Below are 10,678 nucleotides of genomic sequence, written 5' to 3'. Positions count from 1 at the left end.
GACACCTGCTTAACATACTACTAGAGGAATCAATTTCCCTACCCCCTCCCCCCTTCCCTAACAAACATGATAAATAATCTGTTCCAATGGAAATAAACATAATGTGACAAAATATTTCACAATGCAGCTGAGCAAACGCAATTTTTCACATAGACAGTTTTACATTCATTTAGACTGTTTCAACTTGTAAGGTATTTTGGATATCAATACAATAATATCCAATCCACTCAGATGCACAAACAAACTGCAAATATCAATCATCAGTTAAATACACATTTCTCTTTTCATGTTAACCTCAGATTGGCTGAAGAATAGAGGCAGTACTATCGCAACACAACAGGGTGGGTGAGGAGTTATAGCCATATAGGTTGATATCTAAGCTGCGGATCCAGTTCAGGGCATTAGAAACATACGATGCGGTTGAGTCACAAATCAATGAGTTGAAAATAAAATAAGTGTGACTCTTGAATACTGCACCAGAGCACATACCAGCATTCCACACAATTTATCCAGCAGTCACAGTAGAGCAAACAACATCTTGTAACAAAAAGTATGTTAACACTGGTTTGTTTGTTTTGTTTTGTTGTTGTTGTTGATGATAATGTTGGTTTAGCCCATCACTCCAAAATCAAACAATTGTCTCAGGTGTCCCTGGATCCAAAGCATCTTGGGAAACAAAAATCCTTTTGTCCTTTCATCAGCACACAATGGAACAAATAGGTGTGGAGCACATTTGGTAGTACCCAGCATACCAATCCATCTTCGCAGCATACAATTGTGTACGTTGTCCCTGAACCAGTCACGTCAGGGATGTTGCAACATGAGTCATCATTACATCTTTTCACACAATATCAAGAATTCTGTGAATTTTGTAATTTCAGGTCAGACTCACAAACACCATTCTCGTCCAGCTTCGGTTGAAATGGTCTTCAGACGAAGTCGTACAGATACCGAATGATGTCAAAGTTTACGGTTCTGGAAATGGAAGTGAAAAAAAAATGGGGTAATTTTACCTCATATTAAGACTTCTGCTGTCAGCAAGCTTTTGAATAAATGTCACCATTTATGAATGATGGTATATCGGGTATTCTTAACCATGCTTTTATTCGAATAACAACTGACTTTTGCGTTAATATGGATTTTTTTTCAACAGGAGGGTTCTTTTGTGGGGGAAAATTTTCAACATTTCAAGATACAACTGTATTGTGAATATGCATGTGAACATGACAGACATGAATATTGGCCATACCTTGAAATGGACCGGATGAAGTCCAGAGACACGGTGCACTTGTACTTCGGGACGTCCAGCTGGTCATCATGGCCAACATGAGACAGGAGTTGGAGAGTCACAAGGGAGGAAATCTGAAAATGGATGGAGTACAAAGAAGAGATAACTCAAAATGTTACTCAGACCCAGAATTGCAAGCACTACCCTATCTTCTTTATCTTCCAAAGTTAAAAATTGCATCTTGCAGCTCCACTTCAAATACAAAATTCACAAGGTTGATAGAGAAATCATACATGTAAAACAATTGTTTCCTTTATTCCACAAATATCTGGCACCAGAAATAGCACAGGAAAGTACTTGAGAAAATTGCAAACTGCACTGCTTGCAATTGAAGAATCTTTTTCTCTCAATTCAGTAGCAGGTTTACTCGAGCTTCCTTGCATAAAACACATTAGACTGATATGAAATAGTAGCTACAAAAGTAAATCAGTATATCAAATACATACTAAAGAGTATCATCTCTAACACTTTGATTTCCATATTTTACAAAAGCCTGATCCAATATCATTATTAACACACACACACATCACAGAATATCTTGGAGTCAAAGGATATTTTTACGGACAACACCTTTGATATATCTAGAAGCATATTCACATAAAAAATATCTTTTAAAAACGCACACACACATTGGTGTGTACAATGATGTGGACTTCTATTAAAGGTCACCTGTGAGAAAATGTTGGCTGAGGGTGCCACTCTTGCATCCACAATGCTGTAGAAGATGGCCATGAGTCTGTCGAGAGGGAAGGCCTTTGGACCCAGCAGTTGGTTACTTGTCTGTTATGGACAAAATCACAGAACAAGCCATGATTAAAGTTTGTGTGTCCCTTTTTGCAACCTTCATAATTAGATCCCATTCATTGGCTGGTATATTGTAGAGGTAGGTAATTCAGACCTTTACCCAGAAGTGAACTTCTTTATGATGGAGGGGGAAACAATATTTTGAGTGAATTCATTTGGACCTTGAAAATTATAACCTTCATTCTCAGTACATACAAAATGTTGGGAGACATTATTTTCCAACCATGCAGAGTTTTATGACATTTACAAAGGGAATACACAACATTTTATTGGCATATACAGTGTAAATAACAGACAGCATAGACATCTTTCTCTGCGACAATGGTTGTAAAATTGTCATTACATCAGTTATGTCAATATTCACATTTTTCCAGGCATAAATAACAAGCCTATAATAGAATCACCTTTGTGAGAAAACCAACCTTCCTCTTATGACCAGATTTGCAGCAACAGGTATCATCAAGGAAAGATTTTAGAGCCAAATGGGCGATTGCATCAAAGACAGTTACATTATCGGTTGTATGATGCTGAAATATATATTACTTCTATAAGAGTTTAAACAGTGTTTTAACATTCCAATGCTGCCAAGATGTTTCATCATTTACTCCAGAAAAGAAATTACATTCTGTCAGGTAAACTTCAGCAATGTCCAGAAGAGCTTTGCATTGGATTTCACAACTGACTGTACCATCAAGTTGACAATGACAAAAAGGAAAACAGGCTCAGATGGAACAAGCACAGAAAGAAAGGAGACTGTACACCTATTGTTGGCACACTGAGTCAATAGAGAGGAGAACCAAAGATGGACATTAGAACTTGACTTCAGCATTCAGAATAGCTGACTGGGCATGTTTAGTGTGAGCACAACACTTTGACAGCTAAAGAGCTGTTATGACAGCTCACATCTTGTCTAGATATGACCAAAAACCTACAGATGCCACGAAGTACTGTACTATTAATTTCACACTTTACTGAACTCATGAAAATAGTGAGATTGTTTTTTTGTTTTTGTTTTTAGCTATAAACACACATAAAGAAATAATTTGGTCATTGGAAATTACCAATGCGTGAACTTCGATGAACTTGGTGACCCTTTCACATTTTAAGTTATTTAATGTCCAAAAGGTACGGAGGGAAGAAGTGGCCTTACCTCTTTCTTCTTTGAAACCTTGGCAGACTTCTTAATCTTCCCATGGTGCTTTGCAAAGAAGCGCCTGTCACTCTTGGCCGGGTTGTAGGATGCCAGGTAGGCAGCTATCAGCAGGAACTTGGAGTAAAACGGCAGCTCCACTTGGGCCCTTGCAGAAAGCATTGTGGGAAGGTTGGCCTGTGAGGTCATTTCCTGCTGGTACTTCTCCCACTGTGCACTGAAATGAAAAGGGGGGATTTGTGCATCATCTTAGGATATATCTGACCACATGGAGGAATATTAACAAATATAGCATTAATAAAACATTCCAGCTGAAATTATGACTACTTCGAGAAGTTACACTCTTTCTTTTACTCCAAAGCTCTGGATATACTTGCCAGTTCAACGATTTAACATGACAGAGTACTACTATATGCTCCTTTTAAACACTTTGTCATGGAACGCATTGTTTGGCTCTAATTTCTATTCCATATTATTTTTCTATTGAGTGTACTTTGTATTTTTCTGGATCAGTTTGTCATAATTATGTCTGGTTAATCATCACAAAGTTTAGTTACTCATACCCAAAAGGAATTTGTAAATGTGCATTATTATTATGCCAGTCAACCTCAAAACAGCAAATTGATGATATAACTGCATTGCTCAAATTAACCACTTTCGTACATAAGACGTAGGTAAAATCAATTCTTTAACTGGCAACAAGAAATTCTTTGCATTCTATGTTTCCTCTGAATCATACCTTGATACCTCCCGCAGGTAGACAGTTTGAAGAGCCTTCTTGAGGTGAGGTTCAATGTTCCTCCACAGTTTGTGTGCGTCCCCTTCCGTCGCCTCTCCCTTGCTGATGGGCTCAACATACTTTGGAAAATTAAGTTTTGCCTGCAAAATTAAGAAAAAAAAAATGCCTATTACTACTACTACTACTACTACTATAATGGCTCTTTTATACGCATTGGCAATTTCTTTTACATTTTATCCTAAGGTTTACATTGATGAACAATGTGGAATATGTGACTTCTTCCACATGCCTTCTAGTTTGACAGCAAAACAACTAAAATGTTTGCCGTTTTCTCTTGTAGACTGAGTTACTTCAACCATATGTGTCCAGGCACCTGGCTCAACTTGACATGCTAGCAAAGTAATCAACCTAAGTTGTAGCAATGTGCTTCAGCCTCATCAACAATCAGTTGTAGCAATGTGCATCAGCCTCCACAGGAGATGCAACGGTGACACAATAAGGATTATTGGTACTACAGCTGTAAGTAATAACCCATTCATTGATGATCAGTTTCCAGACATCTATGTCAATCAGCTAAGAAAAATATTCACCATTCCTATGTATCTGTGAACAAAGTGCAGCAAGGGTTAAAGCTGAACTCCACATGATTTTCAGACTTTTAGCATTTGAACATCTACAAATTGGTTATACTGGGTGCAGAGTTTCAGAATTTGTAGTGATAGGGTGGAGGAATGAGAATGTTTTCAAAATTCATAACAAATCACAATGAACAAGGATGATGACGATGACATGATGGCTTCACCAAAAGAATGTGTAAATGGAGCTCAAGGAAGCAAAACAAAAGAAAGCATGCATAAATTCTACACAGGCGACCTTGTTAAGCAATGGTATTTTTTTTAATGGAATTGCATTGCTACATTCCTGGAACATACAAGTCTCCTATGTCAGCATTCTTGTTCGATGTAATTTGTTTGGGGGCTTTCACAATATTGGTCTATCTGCTCAAGGACCACAATAAATTCCACAAATCTATGGCACTAGTGATTTAAGTACAGTGTTACTTGTACTACAGGATGTGAAATAATGAAAATCGCCTGTAATTCCCCTTCAAACATTTTGCAGTTGTCTGATAGCTTAGCTTTACAACTTTAAGCAGCACCTCATCAACAAATGAGAATCCTCACCAAATGCCGCAGCTCATTGAGGTCCCTGCAGGCCATGTAGAAGATGCTGAGGAGGAGGTTTACGTAGGAGGCGTAGAAGGCAGGCTCGTATCCCTCGGGACAGTCAGAGGCAATGATCTCCAGAATCTCACCTGCCAATTCAGACGAGGGCAAAAAGACAATATGACAAATTCCTGATTTGAGTCTCCTAGAAGGAAAATATTGAATATACACAATCACCACAGCTGGTAAAACTGCTTGGTGCCCTAGCATCCTTTAGTACCATTAAAACCAGACTAGTCCCCTTTTGAGGAAAAAACAAAAACAAAAACACGTCTCTTGACCACTAAATACTGCCTTCTATCGGTCAATCAAATCAACCTGTCATCTAGACATAGCCCCTGGGTTTAACACATTTGGCTTACAAACTTTGCAATTTTTCTGCGACACATGGGCATTTCACTTGCCTTTTCCATCTCCTTTTTTGCTCTTTGTTTGTTCTACCAATGACAGTATTAAGTAAAATGGGAGGCAAGATGCGGACACTAATGCAACCACCAGCTTTGTACTGCCCACAGTATACAATTCAATGCAAAGGAGGAAATCACATAAAACTCATGTACAGACCTGTACTACATACACAAAAAGATTTTTTTTGAAAACTCTCCCATAGTTGAAAATATCTTTTATACACAAATAAAAATAAATAAATCTAACATACACATACAGATTCAATTTTGACCCTGATTTTAAAAACAGTACTGAATACACTGTTCCATTCCGGATGGTGGAATATGCTTAGAAATTTGCATGAAACATTTAGGAAAGAGCAACTGATACAAAGAAACTGTGAATTTTTATTGCTGCAGATCAACGAAAGACACACATCAAATATTGCCACACCAGCAAATTTATCTGCCATACCAAACCTACCAACATTTTCATATGAAGACCTACAACTGTATTAATCCTCGAGGCAAGGTATGGATGACCAAACTCACTCTTGGTGTAGTCAGGGAAGTGAATGACCGTGGGTTCGCGGTAGCCCGTCCCGCAGCGGAACTTCTCCCACACAATCTGGCTCAGAAGGATGACACACACGTTGCACCGAGAGAGTTCCGACAGTCTGAGGAAGGCTGGTAGGATGTGGCCGTCCATGAACCTCAGCCTCTCTGCCTTGTCAAGCACCTGTGAGAACGAAGATGAAATGTTAGAATTGATGTACAGTTTTATTCATTCACTATTTTTCCAGCTCATTTCATAATACTCGTCCATTTTATTCCTGAATATCATTGATACATGTCCAGATCTTCTCTTACTTCTGGTGACGCCACAAGAGGCAAAAATAACTTAAGTATATTAAGACAACATCATGCACCTCACCATAAACTACATGTACAGTAGGTGCAAATTGCCAACAATTACATCATAGGCTTTCATACAGTTGTATCATTAGCAACTGCATTGTAGTTGTAAGATATTGTGTATGTGTATTACTTTGCTATTTAATTGTTCCCTCCTGTGACATAACAGGATGCAAACGATGCAACTAATATCCAATTTGCTAACGACAGCTTCTCATGTCTTCATACAATACCACCTCACAACCTCTCTTTCCAAAGCAATGCCAGAACATTTCTGACACTTTTTCAATTTGAGAAGTTGTGAGGTTGCTTTGTATGAGGGTCTAGGACCCTACACCACTCACGATGTAGACAGTCTCCTCAATTTTCCTCTCTTCAATGACCCCTCGCAGCAAACGAACGAAGTCATTGGCGTTGTCACACCGGGCGTACTGGGAGTAGCCATTCTCCGGGCACGGTCCTTGACCGCTCAACTGGTTGAGGATCTCCTCATACAGCTGCCTCTGGTTCTGCCACTCGACACAGTTGATGACGGCCCGCACTGCACCCACAGCCTCGAGTAGGGCTGCAACAAGAACGGACTTGCCCGTTGCCGAGTGACCATACAGGAACACAGCTGGGCATGTCACATGACATGGCTGAAAGTATAAGATTTTACAGAAAATTAGATGCTGGAAATACAACAGTAGCTCTTTCGAAACACAGAGTCCAGACCTACTTTATTGTAATAATTGTTGTAACAGATGAATCAAAGCATTATGAAAAGTTTCCTTCATAATTTGTTATAAATCTTATACCTCTATCAACTTTGTTCTTGTTCATAAACTTAAATAAGGGCTTCTTGCTCTCCATACTTTTCTTTGCTGCGAAATTTTCAGTAGCGTAAATACAGGAAATTAAAAAAAAATAAATAAATCTAAATACAGTAGGCCTATACCTGTCCCATCAGGGCAAACATCATGGCAAGCTGCTTTCCTCGGCACGGCAGGTCTCCCTGAAGCTTCCTGGTCAGAGCTGCTATATCCAGCACATTCTCTTTCCTCCGTGGTGCCATCGTGATGGAAGCATACAAGCCCACCTTGCATTAACTAAAGTTGGTCGTACTTCATCAACACACGGACCTACGTAGGGGAACAATAAGGAAAGAAATGCAAAATATATGCTATATACAATATACAAATGTTGGAGGAAATAAACAGAATTAGGGAAATCATGATGCTAACACTATTACTAATTAGATGTGCTTGCCTCTGTTCCTCTTTCAGTCCACTCATTCTGAATTGGCTGATCCCCTGACCACCCGCATGAAGAATTTTCCTCATATTTTTTAGAAACAGACCTATTACATTTACTAGACATCTAAGCCAAATGCTCCATTATCTGAAGGTAATTTCACAACTTCTTTTCTACTTCAAGTTCAAATGACACTCCATGTTAGAGACCAACATAAACGGCATTGCGTCTAGATGTCTACATCTAGACGCAATCTTTTGAGTTCTTTTTTGAGCAGTTTATTCTACAATTTTCTACCAAAGTCAAGCACATATAATTTGAATTCTGCACACAAATAGGAGCTTGTCAGTCAGGAATTTGGCAACTTTCCCTCGGCATCAGTCTTCAGCAGCTCTTGGCTGACATGTCACATCAGATCTCTAGCGCAGCTACATGCACGCATAACTGCATATGTGACCGGCGACAACGGTTTCAGGCAAAAGTCGGGAATTTTGAAAATTCATTTTTTCACTGAATCACATTGCCCATTTCCTAAGCTTTGCATTGATATAAAACACTTGTATTCTTCGGCACAATAAGTGGGCATACAAAGAGAAATAAAATGCAATTTTTAAGTTGTTAGCCTGACAAAATTGCGAGAAAACAGGCTTTGAAGATTCACCTCTTTCTCAAAGACAATGTCCGAGCGGCGATGCGAGGGGAGAATCACCCATCCGTACGATGGTGCCAATCGATGTTAAGCTCCGCCTCTAGCAACCACATCGCCTTCTGATTGGCTCACTGAGAGAGTCAAATTTCCCGGGCACCTTCCTCTGAGCTCAGCGTATGGAGCCGAAAAACAATGCTTTTCGCTCGGGTTTGTTTACAGTACGTCTTTCAAGATGGCGAATACGATAACTGCACGTATGGTGTACATGTACATGTGTATGGTGCACGCATTACGCAATGGTATCCACACGCTAACGCATGACCGTGTGCATGTAACAGGAGCGGTGGCAAATCCACACATTTACAAATCGCGTTTTCATTGTGGTTGATTTGTCTTTATCATTGGCGACGCTTTTGAAGGCAGAAAATTGCTAGTGCTGGCAAGGGTCACGCTTCCTGTTTGTTTTGCTTTTACAAGACATGCATATGTTGCTTTGTTCGGTGGTGCTAATTAAATTAAAACAAACACACAAACACGACTCGTTAGTTTGGTGCGATCTTGACGTGTAGTATTTGATAGTCACATGTGACCGACCGCTCCTTTCCTCTCATCTACCTTCCATTGAGTCAGTCTGCTGTCATAATTTTTACTACATGTACAAGTAGACAAATTTGACAATATCTAGTTTTCTTTTCACACGATAATGTCATGCTACATGATTTTTCTTTCACTTCCGTTGTCGAACATTGCGGTAGAATAGTTTGGATAGAAAGCCAAACGAAGAGCACGCACTACAGAGCGAGCGTATATAAATCACTACAGCAAGAACAATGGAGCATGTAATCGTGCACGCGTGGACAAAGCATTCCCCAAACGCTGGTGTCTCCGAAAGCTGAATTATGTAAATGTATGCGACGCACCAGCCAATCGCATGCGAGACCCTGCGCCGTAGCAACACTGGGGATATTGGCGCGGCGTTCGAAAGAAGCTCGAAACTGACGAGTGCGATCCAACATAGGGTGCTTAAAATTCCATTTTCGATAGGAAAAACTTAGTCTTATGCTATGAAATTTAGTGTAGATGTAGAAAACATATCAAGGATTCGATTTCTGCAAAAAACCTAAATCGACAAAAATAATGGTCAAAATCTTTGTACCCCGCCTGGGAGGGAATTTGCTCTTGCGACTTTTGCCTGAAACCGTTGTCGCGGGTCACATATGTACATAGAAGCAGCACTAGCGCTCCAAACTACACTTAATTGTATGTCATTCAGTGAATGAGGAACCCCACTCCGCTGGGCTCCCTTCACCATACAGTGAGAGGGCCTTGACAAAAGGCTAGACAACAATGAACATGCTACTTGACAGCCATCAGTCTGCATATGATGACATAAACGGTATCCCGGGGTACCAACTAAAAATCAGCCATTTTGTTGAATTATTTTCTTCTTTTTTTTTAAGGTTGTACCCTGGGTGCCAAAAAGTGGGAAATTATTTTGATGCTGGAGCTAGCGCACGCTAGCCACTACAATGCACTACACTGCACTGCACTGAAGCACAAGTTATTGCTAGCACAGCGTACCATGCATGCATAGTATTACATGCAGTGGCATGGGAATAACTATGTACATGCACACACAGTGCATGCATTTCTCTACGGCTGTCCTCAAGTGGACATGAGGTGGCCCTACACAACGTGGTTCCACAGGGTACAACGGTACCCCGCAGTAACGTGTGATGCATCATACATGTATATTAGTCCAACCACAGCATGGATGACTCCCAGCCTTAGCCGATAATACACAGTATACTGCAGCAGATGAATAGGGGAAATGTCACAGCTCTAATTTTCCTTGACATATCGTCAACGTTTGATACTCTCGACCACCAGATTCTCCTAGACCAATCTTGTTCTTTAGGAGTCTGTGAGACAGCCCTGCATTGGTTTACATCATATCTGACAAATCATTGTAAAAGTGTGAGCATCAATGATTCCTTGTCTCAAGCAAGTAATCTAATCTATGGCGTCTAGCTCCCAGGGTAGGAGGTCCCCTCCTAATAGCTACTCTCCCTGTGTATCTGCAGCCTACCAGGTATTAGTCCCATCATCATGAGTCACAGCATCAGATACCACTGCTATGCTGCAGATAATATACAGCTCTATGCGTCATTTCCCCCAACCTTCACCGCGATGTCATCAGCTGTGAGAGCTCTTTTGAGGCTTATTGCATCAAAGACATTGACAAATGTGAAATGGATGAGTGCAACTGGTCTGAAAATGAACCAGCA

At 40.1% G+C, this 10,678-nt stretch overlaps 1 protein-coding gene across 1 annotated transcript; it reads right to left on the bottom strand.

Annotated features, from left to right (window-relative positions):
• Window positions 1–929: 929 nt before the first annotated feature.
• On the bottom strand, window positions 930–7,560 carry LOC140238455 (origin recognition complex subunit 5-like). The gene is made up of 9 exons (XM_072318360.1): window positions 7,446–7,560; window positions 6,853–7,146; window positions 6,146–6,332; window positions 5,166–5,296; window positions 3,982–4,121; window positions 3,243–3,459; window positions 1,958–2,068; window positions 1,250–1,362; window positions 930–975 (listed from the first exon to the last, which is right to left on the bottom strand). The coding sequence occupies exons 1-9, from the start codon at window positions 7,467–7,469 to the stop codon at window positions 930–932; spliced, it is 1,263 nt and encodes a 420-aa protein (XP_072174461.1). The 5' UTR covers window positions 7,470–7,560.
• Window positions 7,561–10,678: the final 3,118 nt, after the last annotated feature.

The sequence above is a fragment of the Diadema setosum genome, chromosome 2, assembly GCF_964275005.1.
Source record: "Diadema setosum chromosome 2, eeDiaSeto1, whole genome shotgun sequence".
In the NCBI taxonomy this organism is placed as follows: domain Eukaryota; kingdom Metazoa; phylum Echinodermata; class Echinoidea; order Diadematoida; family Diadematidae; genus Diadema; species Diadema setosum.
Note: the sequence above shows the minus strand (reverse complement) of the source record. Positions and strands in the feature narration are given on the sequence as shown.